Genomic DNA, 27,183 nt, shown 5'->3' with positions numbered 1-27,183 from the left:
GTCTGCTTGTGCCAGCAAAAAGCCTCCTTACACTAAAGAATTTTTTATTATGTGCTTGTGGCCAGACTACAGGTCCTTTACATTGTTTAAGTAACATTTAGCAGCTATGAGATCACTACAGTATCTGAAATGTTGCTGTCACCTTCTTCTTCCAGTATAACTCAATACCCATCACTAATCAGGTTCTCCAATGTGTTTTGGCCAGGAGATTGAACCAGGGACTTATGATCCTTCTTTTTTTGCTCAGTCTGAGATATCTTAAATGACCAAGTATTATGCTGTTGCACATGCTCACAAAAGCAAATCTTTGAGGTGTGTCAAGCTCGCACTACTTTAAATTGCACTACTTAAATCACTAGTCACTTCTGACATTCTTGGTCCTATTGTGCTTGTGTGCTGTGGTCCTGCTCCTGATGACTGCCACGGATTTCATTTCAGACTGTTCCTTCTAAACCTGCTGCAGACTGACATTAGCTGGACCCTGTACTTCTTGTGAAAATAAGAAGAAAAACTTTAAAATTGCTTTTACTCACAATATGAGAACCAAATCAACATTCATATGCTGGCAGCCAGAATCTGGACTTTAAAGTATTTGCTGATGTACTCTCAACAAAACAGTAGATTTCCCCTCGGATATGTGATTGAATTCTGAATAATAATCTTTCTTCAAAGTTCTTTTTGGAGCCATGGTATAATCATGYGGGCTAGTTTAAATAGCTAGAAACACCAAAAACTTCTTTTATTGTGGGTAACTGTTGGGTCTGGCTAGAGCAAGAATGGTGATGGAGATCTTGCACTTGGAATAGAGGATGAATTAAGGGATTTGGATGTATAGCGGTTGTAGCTGCAGTCAAGTGTGGTGCAAATAAGGCTGGCATATATGCAGCATGTGGCAATGCTGGGAAGTTCAGTGGGGAAGGGTGAATAGGGGTGGCAGAGACCACGTGTAATGGGTGTCCTGTCAGCAGAGCGGGGTGGGTAGGCATAAGGGCTGGGGCTAGAGGGGAAAGTGATATGGGGGAGAAATGTGCATGGGAGAGGGGATGGAGGTGTGCGAGAGAGAGGTGACTGGTGTGGGGATGTACTGATGCTGAGACAGCAAAGCGTTGCAGCAGCGTATGGTGAATGGTGGTGACAGTAGCGTGCTGCTGAACGGGGACAGTGGGAACTGCTGGTGTTGCAGAGAAGGCAGCTGGTCCTGGGGCAGGCAAAACTTTAAGGTGTTTTGCCAGAAGTTGTTTCTGCATATGCTGCTGAGCTTGCAGCTGGAGCAACCTATATTTATCTATTTCCTCTGGTGAAAATGTTATAGGCTGCTGTGTTAAAGGTGGGGAGGTGGCTTTATTGTACGCTTCCAGGTCATTTACTGTTTCATCATACTTCTGCATAGCATTGTCACAAAGAGAGTCCGAACTGCCCTCTGCCCGGTTCAAGTCCATGTTTACATCATGTAGTTCTTCTTTGGTCTCTGTTGAATTAGCAACAACAGAATATCTATTAGAGGGAAAAGCACCAGGGAAATCATTTGGTACTGGGTCACAGCTTTGTATAAAGGGTTGTACATCACTAATTAAGAAATTGGATTGTTCCTTTATTGCTGTGTTCCTTTTCATGCTTGGGCTCTGATAGCCTGTTCCTATTTGAATGATGTCTTTAAAAAGACGATGATCATAATCAGTGCCTGTTGAAAGACCAACATCAGTTATCTCTGAAGCTTCAAAGTTGTTTTTGTTCACACAGTTTTCCATTGAACTGATTTCATTATGCCTTATATCATTTTTATCTAAGCTTAGGAGTTTCTCTGGCAAAGGTAACATTGTTATGTCATCTACTGATGATGAAAACTGAAGCGCACAGTGACTTTGTGAGTGATCCTTTGATTCTATCCTGCAACTGTTTGAAAATCTCTCCGAACTACGCATTTGTTTCTGGGTTTTCTTGAACTGCACTCTTTCTAAAAGCAGCTTGGCTGACAGTGACTTTCTTTTTCCCTCTATGTCTTTTGCTAAGTTTTCAGAAGAGCAGGTATCAAATTTTTTTGACTGGCAATTTACATTCAGAGAGTCAAAATGTGTAGTTTCAGCTTTTCCTGGTTCAGCGTTAGAATCTCCTTCTGCATCTTCCTCTTGCTTATTCTCACAGTTGTCTTTTGAGAAGGATCCTGAACGGCTACCTCTTGATGTTCTGCAACTAGATGATCTCTGACTGCTTTGTGAATCTCTGGTGGAAGAACTTTTGGAGATATGGTAGCTTCTACTTCTGCTATGCACTTTGCCAAAATGCCGGTGTCTACATCTGCTGTGTTTAGATCTGTCTCTATGGTGTAAAACTTTATGTCTTGAACATCGTTGATATTCAGTTGTGCCCTTTTGTGAACAGTTTCTAGTCTTTTGACTTCTAGTATGGCAAAGGTATTCCTCATCTGCATCATCAGAGGTGAAAAAGCAGTTGTGCTTTCGGTGCTTACATTTGTGCCTTTCARCTGTCTTGCTTTTTCTTTTGCAACAAAAAAGCAAATGATTTCTACTGTGATTGCTCAATGTGGGATTAGAGGAACTGCTTATATAGCTACTTATGTTACTAACAGAAGTGTCAGAATAGCTAGAATGTCTGTCAGAGGAGGACTTTGGAGGAGAGGAGAACCTCCAACATCTCGTATAACTTCCATATCCTTCATTTTCTGAATTCCTGCTGTTCAAACAGGACTTAAAACTGAGGAAACTTCCACCAGAATCTTTTCCACTGTCACTTATGTCACCACTGCAGCTGGACAGGTCTTGAATGGATCTGCAGTCATTTTGTTTTTCATGTTTTTCTTCAGAATAAATCAAATGACATTTTGCAGTTTTAGATTTTTTAATCCTAGACATAAAAGCAGAAAAGGAAATGCTTTCATTTCCAATGTTGTGTTTCTTTCTTTCACAGCTATGAAAATGATGCTTTAAAGATCTTCTCAGTGTTGTTGTATGAATACTTTTTCCTCTCATATAATCCTTTTGTGAGACATCAAGGTAAGCAGGCACTTTGGGTATATTTTCATTCAAATAATCTGAAACATATTTTTGACCATTTTCATTCATTTCTTTCCCTATGTCTGACTCAGCTTTTTGCTTGGCCTTTCTTGGGTTGAGGGAATCTTTCATCTTCTTTGGTTTCAACAACTGATTATCTTGTTCATTTGACATTTGCTTGTGTTTTATTAAACCTGAGGCTTCATTTTCATCTGCACTCTTATTTATAGAGTGCTCTTTACAGCTTGCTTTGTTTGTTTCACACTGTTTACCATCTCTGTGGTTTAAAGAGAGTCTGAAGTCAAAATATAATGGATTACAGCCATATGAAATACAGGGCTCAGTTTTTGTAAACAAAAGTAGTTCTGTGGGCCACTGCAGAGCAGTGCTGCCRTCTTTGCTCACTACATGAAGAAAAGGCAATGCTTGGGGCTTAACCTCTTTAACCACAGTCTCCCTTGGAAGTGTTTCCATATTCCCATTCTGAATTCTGAAAAGATCTGAATTTTCCAAAGATTGCTCTCTTTTGACCTCCCCAGGACCATCATTAATGTCACTGACACCTCCCTGCTCAAATGCTTGATGTGGTGGGAGCTCAGGTAGCTGGTCGGGCAGGTGGGTGTTGCTGTGCTTGTAGGTGTTCTGCTGTATACAAACATTGCTAGTGTGGCATGAAGGTGAAATGAGTGTTTCCAGCAATTGTTCAGACTCATTCAATTTGCTGTCTTGCTCCGTTTCTCTAAGTGAACCAGAAAAATCCAAATTTGAAAGCTGAGTTTTGATTTTGGAAAATGAAAGATGAGTACTGACTATTTCTTTTAATTCTCTATCACTGCTTTTATCATTTGCTTTTAGCATTTTAGGTTTGGCAGCTACATGTCTTGATACACTGTTATCCAAAACCATTTGGTCTTCTGGAATAGGTGGCCCTTTATCCAAGTTTGCTTTTCCATTCTCCTCCAAAAGTGTGCCAGGAGCTTGTTTTGTTTTATGGTTGGGGGATTCACTACAATCATTTCCTTCTTCAGAGTTCTCACTGAAGACTGAGGCTGAGGACTCAAGCTTCAAAGGGACTTTTTTAGAGAATGAGAAAGACACTCCTGTCCTTTGAGAAGYGCTGATGCTGTCTGGGAACATTCGTGAGACTTGATTTCCAAGCACGTGGAGTCTCTTAGTGGGTGACCGGTGCCTGCTAATGATAAGCTGCTGTTTCTCTACTATGCTTCTGGGGAAACCTTGTCCTTTACCCGTGGCTGTGGTTTGAGAACCAGTGGTGAATTTGCCACCCTTGTATAGGAAAATTTCATCTGCTGATTGCTGCTTTTCCACAACTAATCTGGGGGCTTTAAGCATTGGTCCGCTTGCTGTGATGCTATAATAAAATAAATAAAAAACTGCTGTATTAATTAAGTAACTGAGTAAAGAGCAGACTCAAGTTTGACAATATCGGTCAGGTAGAGAACAGTGTTAGACTTGCTGCTAAAAGGGAAACCTAAATTTTATAAAGAGTTCCTAAATGTGTGGTTTAGCCCTGCACTGTGGGCTTCTGTAAGGAAAGGCTGTCTTTACGTGCAGCAAAAGATGCAATTTCTAGTCAGCACATGAACGTTTTTTTTCTATGCTCACGTACATGTCCCACAAACAATACTGTTTTTCAATCCAAGTTCATACCAGTGAGAATCTAGTCTGTCATTATTCTCATTTTTTTTATGAACTCAATGTTTTAGTGGGAAATGGTGCCTTGTAGAAAATAAGACTTCCATCTAGAGGATCTGCAGAATTAGACTCAATAAGAGAAAAGGCAAATGCACCATTCTGCTTACCTTTTTCATTTGGGAGGAGGCCCTATAATTTTTAAAGAGTATATTCTTATTACATCTTTGCATCCTTCTGCAATAAAGTGATTCTGTGAAATAGTCAAAGAGATATGCCAAAACTATCACCATATATTGGCAAGGGGAATGGACTCGAGGGGAATTTCGCTCAGTGTTAATGGCAACTTCAGTACTCACATTATCAACCACCATTCAACTTTCTTCGTCACCTTTTCTTCCCTTGTATTTTACTTCCATTAATTACATCTTTCCTCTTCCCCAAAACTCTCAGATTTTGAAATTGTGTTTTACTTTTTTAGTATTTTTTTTGAAACTCAACCTATTCTAAGAAGGCCTTAACAAGCAGATGGTAAATCATCTATTTCTTGCAATAGATGATTAACYGAGATTACCGTCATTTTCCATTAGAGATGAGACATATATAGCCACCATGCAAATGTTATTCCAAGTAATATTTTAAATGTGCATTCATGAGCCAAATTATCTATATTTGCTACTAATGCAGTGCTTATTAGAAAAAATAGAAAATAGAAAATATTAGAAAATATTTTAGGCAAATATAAGTAAATTATACCTGTCAGATCTGCGTAGCAGCTATGTACAGATAGACTAGCATGTTTTATAAAAGATATAAAAATGCATTGATCCCCAGCAGTGAAAATGACATAAAGACTGCCTGAAGTAGGGTCAACTCAGACTATGAGAATATGTCTGCATTTCTGAGAACATATTTGCATTTGCCACAAATTTAGCGTCAGGAGATACAATTCACCCCAATTTGTATGTCAAGAAGGAATTACCTCTTGCAGAAAGTGGAATATGAAGAGATCCTTTTCCAAGTCTCCTTGGAATAGCAAAATAAAGCTACACTCTCAGTTTTTGTGTGAATCAGATTAACAGTAATTTTGGTGTCAAAATGTATTAGCTTGTTGTAAGGAATTCTTTTGGAACCTGAGACGCGTTATGCAGGGATGAAAACAGTTGTGTGTAGACTTTTGCTTAGAAAGGCTGACTTCCTCTCTTGCCTGAATTATCAGGAATCCCTAAGTGAAGTGCAGGGATTTCAGCTGCCTCTGAACCCATCAATCATAACAAATAGGTATAGCAAGTGCTCTCTTTCCAGGCTCTCTGTAAGGGATTGTAGCCTCCTAGCTCTTTCTGAAAGCAGACCCACTGATTCCCTGCCAGTCCGACTCTAGCCTTCCGGTTATCACCAACCTTATCAATCTGTCTGAGACCACATCTTCAAGTACATGGGCATAAATTTATCTTCTCAYAGGCAGTTACATTTCCTTCAATGGATTTGTATGAAAGTATAGTTTAAACCATAAAAGCGATACATTAGCACTAAACAGTTATACTTCTGTGGATTACTCAAAGACAATTACATTGGCCAAAATTAGTGCATATTAACCCTGAATCTTATTATTTCTAGGGTACTGTAAGCTTGATATGAATTTAAAAGGATGCCTGTTCAGTTATCTCCTTACCCCGCTATGGTCGTCAAGTAACATAAACAATTGATCTTCTGGCAATCCATTCTATTGAAGCTTTCAGTGTCATTAAACAAAGGCGATTTCTAGAGCRTAAAGCTTGATTAGTGCAAACTTTGTACTGTATCTTGATATTCATCAGTTGAGCTAACAGTATTGGGTAAACTTAACTGAGGTAATTACTTGTTTGTTGTTCACATAATGATAGTTCCGTTACTCTACAGAGAAACTGTAAAAATAATCTCAGTGTAGTAGAAGTAACAAGAATGATTCACAGTCTAAATACAGAGGTGCTAAAAGGTATTTTTCCTCTCCCTTTCACTCACTATAAAAATGATAAGACTGTTATACTAATTATTCAGGTCGGTTTTAATAAGAAAAAATTGTGATATAAAATCATCTTCAAACCACTCAGCTCAGATTAGATTAACTGACTACAGGAAAGAAAAACATAAACCTTCAAATGCCAAGTAATTAATTCAGGGGCTTTCAATTTTATGGTTTGCAGAACAGGAACATTTGGACTTGCGGATAACTGAAAATAAGTTACAGTATACACAATCCCTGTACATTAGAGAGTGTAGGAGTAAAAATTTGAAGATTTCTTCTGGGATTTAGCAAAAGAGTGTTAAACATAATATAAATTAAAAATACTTGCCATTCTGACTGCTTCCGTAGCTCTGCGAGCTGGTGGAGCCGCTTAAGTGCTTTTTCCTGTTTCTTCTCATCTTTCCATGACTTTGAAGCCACATTTCGAGCAAATTCCCTTTGTTTTAAATCTTTCAATCTCTGTGCAAAAAAAGCAAAAAGAGAGAGGATTAAATAAACACATAGCAGATGCACTCTTTCTTACTCAATTTATATGCTTTTGGCAAAGTTAGTATGTAAATAGAGATTAAAAATATGCTTAAAATGCTATCATCTTAAGAAGATATTAAAAATGTTATTTTTGCCTAACAAAACAACATGATTGGGCCCCTTGCTACTGAGATACAGCCACATCCCTTAGCTGATATATACCCATATGATAGGTTTTTCGATGCAGATTTTGATAATAAAATGTATTTGTCCTTTATATATAGATGTGTCTTCTGTTGCCTGCAAATATAGACATGAAACTAGACTCCATTTAATTCATTGGGAATTTTCTGATTGAACTTAGTCAGTTAGAATTTAATCCATAGGAATACACTGGAATAAAACTGAGTTTGTGTACGTGTAATACATTTTATAAACCTTTATATTTGTGCATGTATACTAGGATGTATGTGTGTGTCTGTTGGCTTTGTAGGTTTTTAAGACTGTTATTATTCAAGGGAGAAAACTAGCATCTGAAAGATTTCATCAGAAAATTCTTTTATGGCTCTGTTCACAAATTTTCAGGGTCACCTCATATGCCTGTAGGTCAGATAATTCCTGTTGGAGAAAGCAAATTTCTTTGCAGTTATTACATTCTTTATTATGTAGTTTGGCACTCCTATACTTTTCAAGGAAAGTATAAAGAAAACACAGAACAGAGTGTCAAAAACATCCTCTGGAAAGTTGTGGTGCTGTCTTGGCCTTGAATTCGCTCTGCGCTCTAAGACCCAGAGGATCCTAAAATCAGATCTTATGACCTAGGAGTACTTTGCAGCTCCTAGTTCAGGTTCATGTTTCCATGCTCCAGCCATGCCTACCTCCATGGCAGAAATGCCTTTCCCTCTCCTAATGCCCCCAGTGCTCTGCTTTTCATGGGAAAGGAGGTTTATAAGCCAGCTATGGTGCATTTAGCCAGTTCCCCAACTGCATATCTTGGAGACCAGGACTGAGAGCTCCAGCACCTCCTGGTCTCTTAGTCTTCAGGTCACTTTAGGCGCCTCCATGCACACTAGAACTGTAGTATCAGTGCTGAGAAATGTTAAATTTTTCCTCGAAGCCCAGAGAGCAGCTTTTTGCAAGCTTTAGACTTGAAGAAAGGCACTTGTATCACGGTCTTTTTTAAACTGCTGCTCAGCTACAGTCAGCTTTTTCTGCTCCCTGCCTACCAGCACCTCAAGAAGAACATCCCAAGCACTGCCATCATCTCACACTGTTGTTCCCTTCAGCATAGCCCAAAGCACAGCACGTTTCAGCAGGATAAATTGCAGGCTGACCCAGTAATATAGCAGCAAACTATTGCTTTGTGTTGCTTGGACCTCTTGCGCACCTGGGTGCCTCTGAAGACACTGCCAATGGGGCTCATATTTCCAGGGCAGGCAAGACAGACTGCTCAGGTATGTGGAACAGTCTATCTGTGGCTGCACAGACCTCTGCACTATGTTTAAGAAACAAGGCTGAAGGCAGAGAGTCTTCAGCTTATAGGTGTAAGAGAGAAACTGAATGGCTGAGAGAGGACTGCTTTCTAGAGGAAGATCTAGCTAATGGTGGTACATGAAGACAAAGTGAACAGAGAGAAATTGCTGTTCAGCAGAGATGGTAGCTTCTATTTTTTCCAGCTAAAATTACAAAAATATGAAATTATCCAGCTACTGGTGATGCCATAATACTACAGAGCAGCATGGATGAAGCCTGGGGAAACAGACTACGCAGTGTCCATGGCTATTCTCTGTGAAGAGCTCTGGAAAACTGACAGTGGGTTTCTCCCATCTTAGTCACTTCTGTTCTCCTTCTCATATGCTTTTTAAAAAGTTCACAAAACATTCATGAAAAAAAATAAACGCTGAGAGACTCAGCATTTATTATTTACAGGCACTAGTCTGGAACTACTGAGAGCTGCCCTTCCTGGAAATCAGCCACTCAAGGAGCTTGAGGTGATCGTGATTGTCCTGACTTCTCAACATGGGCAGACTCCCTTGGATGGAGCTACCTAAGGGACAGGGAAGGCCAGAACCCTGCTGCCTGCGGCCTTTTGAGAATTTAACTACAGTCCTCAGGAATTTTTAAAGTCTGTCAAATCTACATGTTTCTCTGGAACACATCTATAGCTCTGACATCCCGTACCTCGCTCAAATAGAGAGACCCTGAAATAGAATAGCTGCAAGGTCCTCTTTAAAGCTCTTTGACTTTAGTTCCTTGGAGAAGAATGATCGTTACACCAGCCTTAGCTATTTCCTGTCCCCCTGCACATCCTCCCTCGCTGTCTGCTTGCCAGGCCTGTCACACAGTGATGTGATCTCCATCCCTTCCACTATTTCTCRTTCCCTGCAATTTACAGTAAAATGGGTGAAAATGCAAGGCAACATTTTTTGATCCAAGAAAGAAAATTCTTTTTTAATAATGTAACTGAAACTRTAAGATGAATCACAGAATCTTCCCAGAACAAACCTACATTTCCTGTCATTTAAGTAATATTTACAACAGTGTAAAGATATTTAAACCGCAAAGATCCTATCCTCCATGGAAAAAGCATAGGTAGCCTTATTAACGTGTTCCACTTGAAGAAAGGGCGAAGAAACACATTTGAGAAATGTCCTTTAGTGCCGCTTGCAGTGTTTTAGCTGTCACCAYGAACTGTTCGGTATCGCACATAAAGCATTCATGAGGAAAAACAGAAACAGTTTCTACCTGTCAAGGAAACAAAGAGCAATGTGAGAGCTGGTGCTAAGGAGCACAGGCACTGTAAAGCAATGCTATTTCCCTTCTTTGACAGTTAGGATGATAATCAACAAAGCAAATGGACCAACACCAAGAACAGAACTCCTAGTGGTATTTTTTGCTCTCTAATGGCATACAGCATGTGTCAAGGAAGTAGAGAAAAGAATACAAAAAAAAAGAAAAAAAAAGAAAGAAAGAGAAAGGGAGACACAGCTGAGAACTCATCAACAGGAGATGAAATCCAAGAAATCAGAAGCATCGACTGTTTGAGCAGGCAAAGGGTCTCTCCCAGCACATCCCCTCATTGAAACAAAAAAACTGCACTGCTAGACTTCCAGTTATGACTCTTAATGAAATTTGTCAGCTACGCTGGTTAGACAACAGGGCTGCACACTGAACCTGCAAACCTGCAGTTTTCCTCACCAATAACCTCTGCCAGCCTTCTGACAGGCACACAAATATTTTCGACAGGTGGCGCACAACAGCACAAAACTGAGCAGGTACCTAAACGAGAAACCTAAACCCAGCAGGTGTGCTTGMAAATTAACATTGCTTTACATGGGCAATTGCATTTTTCATGTAATTAGGTGCTTAACTGGGCATCCAAATATAGGCACACCTAATAAATTATGATTTATTTAATAGAAATCTTGCGTTTTGTCCTTCATCTGCTACAATATCATTGCCATGGAATTATATTTCATTTTCAGAGTCATGTTCTAACCTTTYTCCAGCTTTTTTTTGTGTATGTGTGCAGATTCTGTGTGCAGATTCTGCCACATCCAAAAGTAACCCATCCTTTTTTTTTATATATATATAAACACCCACGGAGCATATTAAAAGATGACAAAGTAATATTCACTATAGTGGAAAGATAAGCTTATAAAACCAGAATTAAGTCATGTTAGCTCCTCTATCTAAGATCAACTCAAAAACTGCTGAATCTATTCTTTTCCTCCTGAACTCTTGTATGAATCATCATGAAATCCAAATGAGTCAATGTAATTGCAAAGGTGTAACTGAGAATAGAGTTTGATTTAGAGGAAGTAAAGCCCAAGTAAAAAAGCAAAAATTCTGCCAAACAGCAGTACCACTTTGAGTTAGACCTCTGGGTGGATCCCAAATTATAGCAATGAGACTAAGTTTTCTATCATAGTAAATCTTTTATATAGCAAATAATTTGAATGATTCTCAGCTATGTGAAGACCTGAGAGACTTTAGATGGCCTCTTTAGCCTGGAGAAGAGAAGATTGAGGAGCGATCTTATCAATGTCTAGAAGTACCTGAAGGGAGGGTGTCAAGGGGATGGGGACAAACTCTYTTCAGTTGTGCYGTGTGACAGGACAAGAGGCAATGGGCAGAAATTGAAGCACAGGAAGTTCTGCCTGACCACGAGGGGGAATTTCTTCTCTGTGAGAGTGACGGAGCACTGGACCAGGTTGYMCAGAGAGGTTGTGGAGTCTCCTTCTCTGGAGATCTTCAAGGCCCACCTGGAGGCAACCCTGTCTAACACGCTCTAGGTGACCCTGCTTGAGCAGGGGGGGTGGACTAAATGATCTCCAGAGGTCCTTCCAACCTTACTGATTCTATGGTTCTGTGACTCTACAATTCAATGGTATTTAGCTCACCGAAGTCTGCCTGTGGCTACTTTGCTGCTGCCATGGTTGTTTAGCAAACTTACTGTCACTAGATATGAAGCACCAATGGCCAGATACTTCTCCTTTAATAATTTCTGTTCATTTTCAATATTTGTGTGTGTGTGTGTGTGTGTGTGTGTGTGTGTGTGATGCTTTCTTGTGGCCAGTACCTGCTTTTCACTAACTTACAGGCACCTTCAGAATACTAACTGGTAGTTGCATTTGCAGGACCAGAGTGACTTTTCAGAGTTTTTCTAGAGTTATGATCCTGATTTCTATTCTRCCCTATGCAGGTGATCATTTCTCTGGACTGATGTTCATCTGACCGAATGTAGATGTCTGTAATATTTGCTTGGACTTCTGTACAGCCATTGAAGAGAAATAAGCACTTTTAGGGATCTAATCACCTCTTTTTAAAGAAGATGTCAAAAACTGGTGCAATAAAGTTGAGACGTAAAATTACCTCATTTTTTCTATTGGCTATAGAAGATATTAAGAATGACTATCTAGATATAGACCATTTTTTGTACACATTTAAACAAGATGAGAGGAAATGGGTGCTATTGGTTCATCATAAGTACTACAGAAATATTAATGTCTCTATATTCCATAAAAGGGCACATTGTATTACTGTATTAGGCTTGTCATGTGCAGAGAAACTTGTCTGAATTTAAATGCATAAGCTATTCTGAGTGTTCGAGTGTCTGATTGGCTTTAATGATTGATTTTTCCTCTTCGGAAAGCTTCTTAATTCAGTTCTAAACAAATTCCCCATAAAACGGTTAAATACTGAAAAAAGAGGGAACATAATTTTGAATAATTATTCACCTTTCTCTAACCCTAACTATAAGAAGACATTGGAACCAATCACATTATTTGTAATATGATTTCACAGTGCAAACAATCAAATGAAGATGACAAGTTATTAGAGAACATAATTAGGCTCCATTCTGAAGATTACAGTATCAGCTGGCTAGGTGGAAAGGGGGAAACAGCAATGAAGGAATCTGCTTTTACTATGGTAACTGAAATTCTAAAAATAAATTGGAAAGACTATTATATACTTTAATTAAGCATGAGAAATGAAACTTAAAAATTAGCTGGTTAGTTTTCATTTGTTTTACTCATAAATAGCTACAAATCACACTGCCAAGTATATGGCAGTGACCATTTTTCGGAGTAGATTGTATTATTGTTAACTTAATACATTGGATGTTGCTAGCAGGAATGAATGGGAAGATAAAGAGAAAATATGTTTGCATGACTGGGTTAGGGAGCTGGATGACAGCAGGAGGGAAAAAGACAATCCTCAGATATGGCCTAGAGAATCCATATTAGCGGATGAGATGTTGATCACTGATCCAACTGGAAGGAAAAGTTACAGATAGCTGCTTGGAGGGCTTGTTTGCTTATGTCTTCATAGAAATTCCTGCTTCGTCTTTATAGAAAGATGGTCTAATCTAGTGCAATAGGTCCTGATGCCAGAAAGCAGCAAGATTTACTACTGCTTGCATGTGTCTTTTCTGTGTAAGCTTATCTATCTCTCTGTGGTGGCCTTCAAAAATCTCCTACTCCCTTGAAGAGGTGAATGAGAATGACCTTGTGAACAAGAAAAAAGATAAAACTATGTGCTGAGGTTGATGGAAATCTCTGCTCAATATGGATATATATCTCAAAGATACCTGAAGAACTACTTCATCAAACAGAAGGGTGCAGATGTCTCAAAAGAGCAACATTTCTGGTGCCTTTGTTGATATTACAGTAGTGACTGCCACTACAGACATGAAAATATCCAGTAGAGAAATTTGAGCAGGGACAATGGATAGGAATTGTGCAGCTTTTTCAGTGAATTTTTAAAAATGCATTGAATACATATGTGTGAAATATGATTAAAATAAAAACTCCATGCCTACTTCAGAGACAAGGATGCTTACAGTCAACCAAGAAGTTACTGTGCTCCTCATGGGAGTCAAGCCATAAAACTCTGAGTCATAGCTACTGAATTGGTTTGTTTTGCTTTTTTACTCACAAAGCTCACTAATTAGAATAAATTTCAGGCATTAAAGGATTGACGAACTTAATATGAAATCAATTTCTTTATTGTAAAGAAATTTGTAATTTTTTTAAATCAAGCTTGATTATTTGATGAATATATGTGTGGGCTAGGTCAAGACTTAGATTAGGTCTAAGTCTCMCTAGTGTGCTGTATTTGTGCTCCTTGTCCTGAGGTGTAGAGATATGACTAGGATTGATACTATTAAGGTAGTTTATCTGAATTTTTCCTAACAGGTGTCTGCTAAATTCATTCTCAAAAATGTGCAGTCAGGAGGCACTGCACTCTCTCCAGCTGGCTGTCTCTAGTGTTTCACTACCTTTGTAATTAGGAAGATATTCGTACTGTTCAAACAGATTTGCAAATGTTCTTGCTAATTAAACTGATTTCATCCACTCCCCAAGGTATGAGTTTGGACTAATGACTTTCAGAGTATGTTTATACAGCTCATGAAGGCTGAAGCCCCCAACTAAAGTTAAAGCAGATGGATTTCATGGGGACCATTTCTATAGGGGAAGAGGATAGAACAAACATTTTCTGTTAACAAATCACCCATTTTATGGCCTGAGTTATTTGTGGATTCAACACATGCTTCAGTTGACCACGCACATTTGTATCAGTTTCAATGAATTTATGGTCACCATCTTCAACAAGCAGGTTGCTGTRCTGTACAATTTGATTCAATATACTTCATGCCATTTGGAAAACAGTGATTTACTTATTGAAAACAATGTATTTGAATGATAAGAAGCTTGGGGGTAGGGACTGTCTCTCCATTTCATGGTTACATACTACCTGACTGATTGGGTCACTGGCTTTGACTCTTAGCTGTACTGCATACAATAAGCATATTATGAAAATCAGCATCTCATACATTGTATTTCTTTTTCTTTCTCATGTAAGCAGATTGAGGAGAAGCAAACAGCATTACAGATCCACTGAAGGACTTCCTCCTTGCAAAATTTTCAGTACTTCTTTGAATCTAATTTAAAAAATGCTTAAGCCTTCTCCATATCTTTTGAAGCCTATCTCACAATTAATATTCAGACTTTGTTTTTCTTTGCTCTATTTGTAGCAAGTGAAATACAAAATGAACTACATTTTAAGGAAAAGAGTCTACATTATTCAAGAATACTAAGAGTGAGTCTAGAGCATCACCTTAAATCTTCTACATGGTCATCACTTTCAGAATAACAAAAAATGATAATAGAAATGATAGTATGTACATATTACACAAACCACTTTCTACAGATAGATCTCATGCTTCTGATTAAATAGATGTCTTTTCCATAATATCATTTTACAAATAAAGAAATGAAAACAAAGAGAGATGGAATGACTTACTGAGAAGAGCAAGGAGAAAAATGTATCAGCACACACAGATACACATTTATTTAGCACACCTCATTCTTTATAAAACCCTTCAAACAAGAGGAAAGATCACACATCTGAGTTAAGCCTAAATTCAATTTACCTTTATATTCAGTCCATTCTTGACAACTGTGGTAATGATGAGGTAACTATAATAAAGCATGAAAGAATAAACCTATTATAAAGCATTGTGCTATGTGCACGGGTTTACATAAAAAGAATTGAATCACCAGGTCACTACACAGTGACTTTGAAGTGCTATACTAAAAAACAAGTGTATCAGTAAAAAGAGTAATTTTAATGTGTACTTGAGATAAATATAATCTCGGTGATAGGTGCCTTTCACTGCACTTCAGATGAAAATGAACTGGTCAAGGAAAATAGTGAAAAATAATACATACACAAAGGATATTCAAAACAACTATAAGCAGAAGCCTCATCAAATATTTCAGGAACTAAAATACTGCTATTTCTAATAGGATGTAGCAGCTATCAGTAAAAAGCCCATTAACTGTTTTTTTTAATTCACTCAAAAGCAAAATATTRTTGCTCATTAATTAGTTTGAAAGAGACAGGTTTCTTCTGGAGTACAGGAGTTAAAGGTAACCAGGAATCTGGCTACAAAATGGTTGCTTTAGGGGAAACAGGGTTAATAAATGACATCTCCCTGCAGTTTTTGCCAATAAAAAAAGTCCTTACCATAAAGGACTATTGTAATCACCTGATCCAGCTTCCCAATAACACAGCGGCCTGATTTGCTATCTCAGAACAGAGGAATTGATCAGATCAAGTTACTTTGACAAGATCTATTTTGCATAAACTATATTAACTGAAATTAATTGTATTAGCATACTTTAATACTTTATAGAGTCCTGTATTACTCATATCACTGTTTTTTCTGGCATTGATGTCAAGGTGACAGATTTTCTTGTTTATTGTCTTTAAATGCTAGGACAACATTATCTAGCGTCTAGCTCCATGAAACTACCTGCAGTGCTCTGAGACTTATTAAAAATCAACATTAATGATTAGGAGAGCTTATGGACATCACTTTCCTAACAGATGTTGGTTATCTGGTCTTACTGATTCAAAAGTAGTTAGCTTTAGAATATGCTGCTTATCATTCTTCTTAGCTATTGGTAGGGTGGTACTTCACGATCACCATAAACGTGACTACATCATCTAGCTTTGTGCCAAGTACAGAAAAGAAATCAGTAGTGAAAAATCTTTTTTACATCACTCCTGACAAGAAACTCATTTCTATTTGAATCAGAAGATTCTTTATGTCCTCAGTATTCTTTCAGAAACTGTCTTCTTGCCCTCAGCTCTGATGACTACAAATTTTCCTTTTGCCCTTTTTACTTCCTCCATCAGTTTTCTGCAATTTTTTAGCTTCTGATTTATGATCATTACTATTCATTTTTCCTTTCTTTCCTTTATTATAAATTTAAACCTCAAAGAACCGACTTTCCTTCTGAATGAGATTAGCTGTTTATAACCCATTTGGTCTTTCTCAGATATGGATTTTGGTTCTCAAACCATCTACCAAAAGCTCTTTAAAAATTCCTAAGTATCTCTCACGTCTCTCCATTTGAATTCTTCCTCCCAGTCCGTTTGGCTCATTCTCATTTATGAAACTAGCATCTTTAAAGAAGTGTACATTGTAGAGTTTTTTAATGCCATCTGCATCACAATCAGGCCACAATCACTTTTTTTTCTCTAAATTTCCTATGCCTGTGTTGATCACCATTATGCTAATAATGTATAAGTTAAAAATCATCTTTTTAGAGCCTCATGATGTGGATGAGCCCAGACACATTAGTTTGAAGTATTTTTATGCTATGCTAGACAGAAGGGAGGTCCATAGAGGCAGCAAATCAGGTGGATAATCTGTTAATTTTAATCTCCATATGCATGGGATTGAGGTAGCARTTTATATTCCAGCCCTTGCTTCATTTATAGCATAAGATGAACAGATATCCTATTTTTCCCAGGATAATTCACTCCTGCAATATCCTAGTTGAGCTTTTTGATCATCTGAGACAATTTCAACATATTTCAATAAATTATAATGATTAAAAAATTGTCATTTTGATTTGTTATTTATTCTTTTGTTTAATACTTTTCCAAATTTCTCTCACATTATTATTATGTCCTATCTCCTTTGATTTAACTGTCCTTTCTTCCATCCACTTGACCTATCCATCTCACTTCCCAGTTCAGTTGCATTTCCCTCTGAAATAACAAAACCAATTAGGTGCTTTCTAAGCAAATTCAGTGTATCATGGAAAAAGATGACCAAATTCTGCAGTGTGAATGATGCCTTAATTTTCCAGTTTATAAGGCTACAATATTTTGGCCTATCCTTTTTATTGACACTTGCTTAAAATATCACTTATTTGCAATTTGTTTTTTGTAGTTGGTCCCCTTGAGCATGTTACTGCGTTTTCTTGCAGCTCTAAGTGCCTGAGGCTTTACTAAGAGTGGGAGCTAAAAGCAAGCCCATGGCCAGGATACGTGTTCAGCTCACTGGTGGGTAACATATCAGTTGTAGCTTGACATCCTTCAAGTGTGATTCCATAATTTAAAGTTAATTTGTCACTGTCCTAGGAACAGCTCCCTGGAAAGAGGCTGGAAATGTGCTTGATATATTTTTATGAGAACAATCCCAAAGCCCTTCTCTTATCCCCTTATTTCCTGTGGAGTTGTGGAAGGTAATACATTTAATGTCCCTCCTGCAATGTCTCCTCTTACCCATCCTCCAGGCTGTCTTTGTATTCGCTCTTACATCAAATAGTACTGTAAACACACATCTAGTTTTTCATGTAGACATGAAAACATTTTAATATTATAAAGCTGATCTGTCACTCACTGCTTCTAAAATATTTTGTGTCACTACTCACATTCTTTGCCTGTCACTTGATATAAACACCCTTTTAAGCAAGCTTTATTCTATTATTGGCTCCCAGGAAATTTTTATTTCTGTAAAATTTGAAGCTGATCTTTTATTTATACAGTGGCTTCCTGTTCTAGTACTTTATGCTTTTCTATAGCCCTGAATTTGAATTATTTCTTGTAAGAAAGATTGTGAGTTTATGTACTCAACTAGAACAACAATCCTTTCAAGATAGGCATCATCACAGCTRCAACATGGTGACAGCGACTTTACATTCCTCAGACCAGGTGAGAYAAAATGATACTGTAAGATTCTGGAGACAAGGAGCAACTGAATCATATCTTATCATACGCCATTGTTTTTCCAGGTATTATTAGTTCRACTTTTAAAAAAGACTTTGTACTGCTTAATGAACTCTTTTCAGAAATAACAGAAAATCGTTACAGCAGTTATTGTACACTTCTCTTGTAGGCCTCACCATTAGATGTATTGGGCTATAACTTGCTGTGCTGCATGCCTGCAGGTCAATTTATGATTATTTTCAAATTCCATAATTTGAAAATTCCAGAACAGAACCTTGTTTTGTTTAGTAACCAAGCACAGGGATATTTTGTTGCACAATAAGGACTATGCTATGCTAAATTTCAAAATGCTAAAGGGAATCAGAATCTGTCCTAGGCTATTGAGAGCTGTAGCTACCTGGGGGAATTGAATGCCTGGTGCAGCCCAGGCTCAAATGGTATGAAAGTAACTGCAGAGCTCAGAAAAGATGGTCATTAAAAGTGCTTGAGAACACTGAATCTTTCTTTAAAGTAAAGACCAAGAGGAGACTAATTTGAATATTCTGGGTCCCCTGTGAAGTGTAAAATTATGGTATACCTTTCAGTCAGTAGTTGTACAGACAAATRTTGTTAACTATGTGATTTAATAAATTATATTATTTTACCCTTAAACATGATATTACTTTATCCAATAATTTCTCTATGAGTTGGTATTTGTATAGTACCTAACACAATCAGATCCTTACTTAAGCCGGGAGATCTGAGGCAGGTTCACAAAACAAGCAACAAATTATACTAGTTTTGCTGGCTAAGATTTATTACCTTGCAGAATGCCATGTACCTTTAATGGAGAGTATGAATTCAGAGCACTTTTAAACATCACTATTTGAAAGTGTCTGTCTAATTGGAAGCAGAGTGAAGACTCCTCCAACATGCTAACATATGAAAATTAGACAAACTTTAATTACAAACAGAAAGTCACCAATGGAGTTCTAGGGTTTTTCATCAGTTCCTGTATATTTTATACATTTGTTTAAAGAAACAGAATTTCTGCTCCGAAGGAAATTTTGACATTTGGGATTTATTTATTTTTTATTATTCCTGGGAAAAATAAATATTTGAAACATACCAAGACATGAAAATTTCAAGTGTTTCCACTTGGTGTCAATCCATCTAAATAGCAAAGAATCTTAATGCCTTAGAGTTATAATTTTCATCCTGTTGCTTTTTATCTTAAGAATAGCAAATATAATATGTGCAAATGTTACAATTAATATATTTTTAAATATTTTTAACASTAACTCTGCTGAAACAAAATATTTCAATCTTTATGAAGCACTTCAGTCTCGTTGAAACCACATCATGGGTCTTTCTCCTGAAAAAAGTTGCTGAACTCATCACATTCCTACAAAACTTTCTGCTTCAAAAATAGCATTTTCTGGTACAAAAACTGTTCGTTATCAGTATTTGATTCAGGAAACATTCAGTTTTTAATTGTTCCATCACCTGTGATTTTTTTTGAGTATGACATGAATGTCATTTACATTTCTTTAGATATTCCCTTGCAATTTAGCCTGAGAAGGTGCTTAAAGAGCCCTCATCTTTTTTAATGGCTCCTGGTGGAGTCTAATTATGAATTGCTAAAGCTGTGAAATGAAAATCAGTCTGGGTTACCTTCTTTATTTTTCCCTTGGAGACATGTTAAAAGATGTTAATTAATGCTTTTAACTAAGTGTGGGTAATAAAAGACTAATCCCACCATATTCATTGCTATCTTGGTGATGCACAGAAATGTTTCTGTTTTACTTTTAAATATTTGTTTCTGCTATAAATATTCCTTTAAGACATTAAAGGTACACTGTACATTTCCTCAAACACAAACATAGTTGATGAGCATGACTTTAAAGCTCCAYAGGAATCAATTATGCAGCTACATTCTTGCACATTAATTACTGCATGGAAGGTACAGATGGTCAAAAATGAACAAAAATATAATGGATGCAGATTCCAGACAGATGTTGTAGAGCCAGATACACCTTTGCGGATGCCAGTGGGATTAGAGTAACTATTCTCTTTCCAGATGAAGGAAAGATATGAGTAAGAGAGCAATGTTTAAAAGTTTTGGAAAAGACAACAAAAAATTAATGTTTCTGCTAGTATTTAAGGGTGTAACATTTTGCTAGTGAATTCAGTTGCTCAGCACTACCAAAAGTTGTCTGTGGCAGAAAAATGGACCAGGTAAGATATGTATGGATGTGTTATAAYCTGCACAACAGGTTCCTTAATCTTGTTGAATAACACCTTGCTCTACAAGTCACTCCACAGATATAAATGAAAGTATTTTTGAATGGACAATAATCAGAGAGGATCACAGCATCTCAAAGCTTTCTTCCCTATCACCTAACTGTTTGAAATAAGACTTATAGAGTATAACCTTAAGATGACATCAATTATTCCAAACCCAGTGGTTTCACTAAAAACATGCAAACTACCTAGCCCATAAGGAACATGACCTAACGTTTGCTAGTCTTTTGAATCTTGGTACAGGGAATACACTTGTACATTTGTCTTCAACACTGCACAGTTCTTATTAGTGCTTATTAGTTCTGGTTAGTTATTTTTACATGAGTGGTAACATTAACATAGAAGTAGTTAGAAGACATCCTGCACAGCTCTGTTGCTTTTGTCCTTATTATTGACATTTAAAAAATGGAAGGGAGACTTCTGAAAAAAGATACTGAAACAAACAGCAGCAATGCCCAATATAATTCATCTTGTCCATTAAATAAAACATACAACTTTATTATGACTGCTGTAGAGGTTAATTGAAAGCAAGAGTGATAATTAAAATATAAATATTTAGATTCTTCATGTTTATCCCATTTATTTAATTAATATCCTACATGCTGCATTTATTAGCATTTCATAACGGAAAACCAAAGAGGAACATCTTGGTTTCAATCACTTCTTTTTTTATGCAATATGAAAAAGAAGTTTGATAGGGTCAAAATATTGTTTCATTTTATTGGAATGGAAAGTTTCAGAAAGTCTTTTTGTTTCAAAATTTATTTGAACTTATAATTACTATGCAAAGTAAGTCAGAATAGAATTGGCTTGTTTTTGAGAACATTTGCCTTGTTCACATTCAAAATGGAAGCAAAATTTGAAACAGTGGAATATTTCTTCAATCAGAGAGGTTGAGTTTCAACCAGATTTACTGCACCTTCTGTCATTATCAAATTAAGTAAGAATATGATTCTTTGTGGTCTATGTGGGGAATTATTAAGCAATATTCAAATCCCAAACTGATATTCTTGAGTAGAATTTCACATTGGTCACTATTCAGTCTGTGTTTTGGCATCACTGTTTTTTAACAAATCTAATCCTTTTGATTCTTTGYGTACTTAAATAAGCAATTCATTACATTGAATTCATTACATTGCCTCAACTATTCCTCCTACTTRAAGAGCTAGTTATAAAACTTTGAGAATTAAAATGTGTACCCTCTGAGAAGAATGGAAAAGACRATAACACAAGCATTAATGTAGAGAACTTCCTCTAACAGACATTCTAGTTTTTGCTATGTCTTAAATGCCAAAATTTGATAATACATTTCTGTAATTCCTTATATAAAGAAATACTTCTTAAGAAATATCTTACAGTTATTGGACCATCATTAACAACTATGAAATTAAGTGTCCCRTGGCTTTTTTTTCCAATTTAAAGAGGGTTACTTTGTTAATTTGCATGTTAATTAGCATTCATTCTAAAAAGTACCAAACGTAATTCTGTAACATCTAGCATTTAACAATTTAGCTTATCTAGACATTACATTTAAAAGAAGCTCTGCATTATTTGCAAGAGATTTTTTAAGTACTAATGATTATAAAGGAAGCTCATTATTCTAAGCATGCAATTTTATAAGGATGAATACTGCTAATTTATTTGTGTTATCACTGAGTAATGAGAAAAAAGCAAAGTATTTGCACAGCAGCAGGTGCAGGAGTTCTTAATAAGGCCCATTGACCTGCACAGATTTGTAAGTTTAAAATAAAGAATTGTTTATGGTGACATTTCTCTGGAATCTGCTGCCTCAGGTCATGCCCAGTCACCAGACAATGCTCGGTGATATTTGATAATTTTGCTTCTGCTACTCTGGAACTACTGTGGTACGTTCACTTGCTGTAATGTGCAGTTGAAACATCTCTAACATAAATACAGGCCTCCTCTCAAAACATTTAAGAAAATATTGCATGATATTACAAACTGGATATTTATTTTAAGATCACTTTGAACTGGCAGAATAAATGCTTATTTAACACAGTGATACCATYGAATTACCTTATTATATGCTGTGCTCCTTTGCTTAAATGCCGTATCGCTTTATGTTGCCTTTAGTTGCTGTGATGTGACACAACCTGACTGTTTGTTTCAGTGCACTGCAACTTCAGCATTTCAAAGATGCTGAATTGCAGGCACTCTGAACTGCAGCAAATGTGGTGTAAAAATGTTTTAAGAAAGGTAGGACTCCCCTATTTCTAACCGAAAGAAGTATTTGAGCCAAGAAAATAGACTAGTCTTATGCTATCTATCAGCAGTAACAGATGGAACTGCACATAAGCCATAGTATTGTATATTTTATTATTTGTTTTTTTTTTCAGATTCCAGTAATTTTAGATATCACTTAAGTCCTTTTTTTATGGTTTTCAATATACAAAACAACATTTTTGTGCCACTATAATGTCTGAGGTTTTTCRTTAACAGAAATAGCTTTCAAAGCATTTTCATATATCGTATCTGGTTGATTTACCCAATTCCTCATCCACCCATCTTGTTAAAGCCATTATGGGAAAGGCAGCATGAGAAAATGGAAACTATGAAAAACCTGAAGGCTTGTACCAGCCTGCTCTTTAAAGACAGTTACAGTAGGAGCAAAGCCATTTTTGCAAGGATGAGCAAGAAYACACAGATTTGAGAAGAGCCAAATAAAGTGACCAAACACTGAACAAACCAGGAAYACAGGGAATGGCAAAACGCATGTATGATAAAAAATTAAGATTAAGAAAGTGTAAAGCTGTAATAGAAATTACATAATGTAATAAGGCATAAGCAACAACAAGAAAATTGTTGGGTTTAGAGTGAGCGAAGTACAGTGTACCTTTAAGGCAACAAGATACAGAAACAATAGAACAGAGTATAGAAATGAATTCTTTGCTCTCAGCTTTGGTTTTCACATGAAAGAAAACAAGACTGATGCCAGAAAAGTAAAGAGCATAATTTTTTCTAATGGAAGAAAAAGATGTACTTAAAAGGAAGGAGCAGGAAAAAAAATGAATCAGTATGTGTACAGTACGATAATGAAAGTAACAGTTAAAGGAACACTTCAGTATCAAAAAACAATAATATTGAAGATAAAATAAACATGATGATGAAGCAAAGTGTCTGACAAAGTGTATGCTTTCACTCATGATCATTCTAAAGAATTTTCTAAAAGTGATAGTTAAAACTTTAACTGAAAATAGATTTGCCTAATGCTAAAAATAAATGGGTATTTCACTGAAATTAAAGAATAATTTCTGGGGAGAGCTGAGAAACATCATACCATGATCTCCATTCCTCTACTATTATACCAAATCTTTAATAGAATTACGGTTTCACCTTTGTCACAAGGGATGTGAAGAATGTGAAAATACTGTAAAAAATGTGTGTGTGTGTCTTGAAAAGCRTCAGTCTAATAATTTTTCCATGGTTACAGGAGGGAAACAGCAATGGCTGCAGACAGCATCTCTCGCTGAGAGCAAGATATGCCGAGGTCTTCTGCTATTCAGGCTGTTTCTGGCAGAGGGACATAGGCAGCGCATACTCCAGTGCATGCTTAAAAAAAGCAGCAGTTCTTAGTGGCCCGTGTCCTGAAGCAGAGAAACAGAAGCAGGGTCTGCAGGGACAGACTTTAACTTCATCCACATGGGAGTGCGGGAGTGCGAGAGGAACAGTGGGTCCACCCATACCCCGAGGGAAGAACAAACACTACATAAGCACACCTAGTCATAGAGCTTCTTGCTGGGGTAGTGCTTTTCCTTTATGTTTTCCTACCTACRTAAATGATACTTTGTCCAGAAGAAAGTTTCTTGCTGCTGCTGCTGCTGCATTTGTCTGAGCTCCCAGATCCCAAAGTGAAATCTCTTCTATATCGCGAAACCAGGTTCCTTTCCTCCAAATTAAAATTATTTGGGTAATAGGAAAGCTGTACCCAAGAGCCAAAATAAACGATAAACATGCCGCTACTGGGGAAAAAAAAAAAAAAAAAAAAAAAAAAAGAACAGATGAAATAACAAAATCTCAATGATACACTAAATTCTGGAGCTATCTCTGTGTTTACTTACCTGTGCATTTTCTAGGTGGTAAATGCAATACTAACTAAAATGTAAGCATAGTTGCTGGCTTTGATGTTTAACCTAAACCTCTACCTGAACTAGCATTTCAATCCACAAGCACCACAGAGGCTTACTGGCAAGCGCCCACAGCTGTACAGACCAATTCAAACTTTCATGCAAAAAAATGTGCCCTTGTGCTAGCAGTGTGGGTATAAACACCACGACATAAGTACCTATACATAAACAAGGGTAGGCTGAAAGTTCTACTCACCCACTTTAGAGTGCTGTGTGTTTCAAGAGCACTAAAATTCAGATATTTTTTCATATGCATGAACACAATACATTTAACTGTATCTTTAAATTTTGACAACAAAACCAAAATACCTGTTTTGTCATCAGAAACCCCAAGATGGCAATACAGTCTTGTTTTTCTTARCTGCTTATTTCCATTATTATTATTATCATTATACTGCAGTATATGGAACAGATTTGTGATTTTCTGCCTTGCTGACWTCTAAGAGCCTTGGTGGTTGCTAAGGATTATTTCTACAAAAATGGAAAGCTCCAACGACTTCCACAACAAGTGAATGATATGAATTATCTGGAGATATTAAAAGATTCCATTTAATAACATTAACCAAGCAGACACCTCTGCCAAAATTTGGTTTCCTTTTACTGATGCAAGTGACTTAACAATTCTGTTAAAAGCTCTATCCCCCCTTACTATTTTCAGCTTAGCATGTAACATAGTATACATGCACATGTATTATATTTTCAAGAAGCAGCCTGTATTGATTATCTACATGATAATCATTTTTTGAACAAAATCACATCAGGACTCTTGTCCCCTCTAGTGTTCAGAGATTTTCTATAGAGCCAAGGTAATCAGTTAAAATGCAATCAACTATTTTTTTTCTTTCTCTTGCAAAGAGCACTGAGAATAAGTGATAGCAAGCATCATTCACCTTGACACTCGATGAGAGACACAGTGGGTTTATCAAATGCACTGCTGTCTGTGACTGTTGCCCAAGTCTTTACAAAGTCAGAGATTTCATAGCRAAAGAAGAAAAGAACAGAGGAAAAAAGGAGCTGATTTCAAGAGTGTTATCTGGTATGTGTTGGGTCAGCRAGGCATATGCATGTTGGCTATGTGATGATAAAAGATCCAGGTGCAGTGAACAAGCATGTTCTCAGTGAACTCACCTGCTGTCCCTGCCCCAACCTTGTTGTGGCATTAACTAATCATTGTAGGCTTAAGACAGGCAGCCCGTGTAAAATTGGATGGGAGGGAAAAGTTCTGTTCAGATTCTGCAGGTTCACTTTATCCAGACTTGCACTGTCTATCCCCAAGAAGTGGTAACATCACTGAAAAATGATTATAGAGTAGTGCAGCAGGGAAGATGTTGGCAATATTAAGACTAACGCTGTCAAGACAACCAAAGAAATGAGAACTGCTTAATATTGAGTCAAAATTACTTAACGGTACATAAATGTATTAGACCCCTCCAGGGGCATTTTAGTGTTAAAAGAGAATAAAGATATAGGCACAGATGATCTTAAAGGACATGTAGTTCAGAAATTTTTCTGTCAAAGTCTTCTTCATACACACATATGTGTAAACATGTATGTATATACACGTAGTATCTATACTTATGTAGTATATATGCAATGYGTACATACATTTGAGTACATATACACATATACTTAGAGAGAAAGAGTATACTGCTTGAGAGCAATGTAACCCAGCAGAAAGACTGGTTATGCAAACAAGGCCAGATTGTGATCACAAGGTTTTGCATTCCTCTGGGGACAAGGAAGGCAGTGGTTGTCATGCTGTCTGTTAGGTCCAAGATTCAGCACCTTCCACTTTCACAACAGGTTGAAATCAYAGATTAGAAAATGGATCACAAAATTAATTATAGAAAACCATAGTGGTGGGAGATTGGAGTAATAATTCATTAAATAAAATCAGTTTCCTATGGAAGAGAAAGAAAAGTGACAAAGTACTCACTGYACTATTCTTTCTGCTTTTACTTACCCATCTTCTCTAATCAGCATTGCTATTTTTATAGAAATTTCTAAGTAGTAGCATTTAGATAAGAAATCAGATGGGAAGGACTACAATACATTATTACTCAGCTATAAAGAGTCCATCATTTTTGTATATCCTCTATTCAAAGAATCTCGGTCACAGCATGTCGATGTAGATGACTAAAGGATTAAYTGAGGTACCCTCAAATCTCTACTGGGAGAGAAAAATCATACGTTAGGAGAAAGATTTTCTTGCRGCTACTATACTTCCCAGAATAAACATTTTGAAACTACGCTAACCAAAAACACAGAGAACCATAAATTAAGTTGTTTTCTTTTAATATTACTTCAATAAAAGTAAGAAGAATAAAGGTCCTTTTGTGACCTGCCACAAAAGTCAGAGAAAAGGTTGCATCCACACTATTCCTCGAGGCAAACTAATGCTGTTGCCAGATTTGGCTGAGTAGTCAAGAAGTGAGCGGGGAGAAAAGACTGAATTACCCTCTCACACCTGGAGGACAGCTAGCTAATTCCCATCTAACYGAGCTTCTGAACTACATCTGAAAGGCCAGGATGGGGTGAGCTCCTACTGCCAGTTGATATTCTGTATATGTCGTGCATTTCTGTG

At 37.0% G+C, this 27,183-nt stretch overlaps 1 protein-coding gene across 1 annotated transcript in view; it reads right to left on the bottom strand.

Moving 5' to 3' along the window:
* Window positions 1-634: 634 nt before the first annotated feature.
* ZNF804B (zinc finger protein 804B) overlaps window positions 635-27,183 on the bottom strand; it is a 138,366-nt gene continuing 111,817 nt past the window's right edge. Inside the window, exons 4-5 of the mRNA XM_085310562.1 lie at window positions 6,998-7,128; window positions 635-4,383 (exon numbers count right to left, since the gene is read on the bottom strand). Of these exons, the coding sequence (XP_085166688.1) occupies window positions 705-4,383; window positions 6,998-7,128 (3,810 nt within the window). The 3' untranslated portion in view covers window positions 635-704. The remainder of the gene's footprint in view (window positions 4,384-6,997; window positions 7,129-27,183) is intronic.

This window comes from Rhea americana, unplaced genomic scaffold (genome assembly GCF_003343005.1).
Source record: "Rhea americana isolate MKP2758 unplaced genomic scaffold, rheAme1 scaffold_32, whole genome shotgun sequence".
Lineage (NCBI taxonomy): Eukaryota > Metazoa > Chordata > Aves > Rheiformes > Rheidae > Rhea > Rhea americana.
This window is presented reverse-complemented; position numbering and strand designations above follow the sequence as displayed.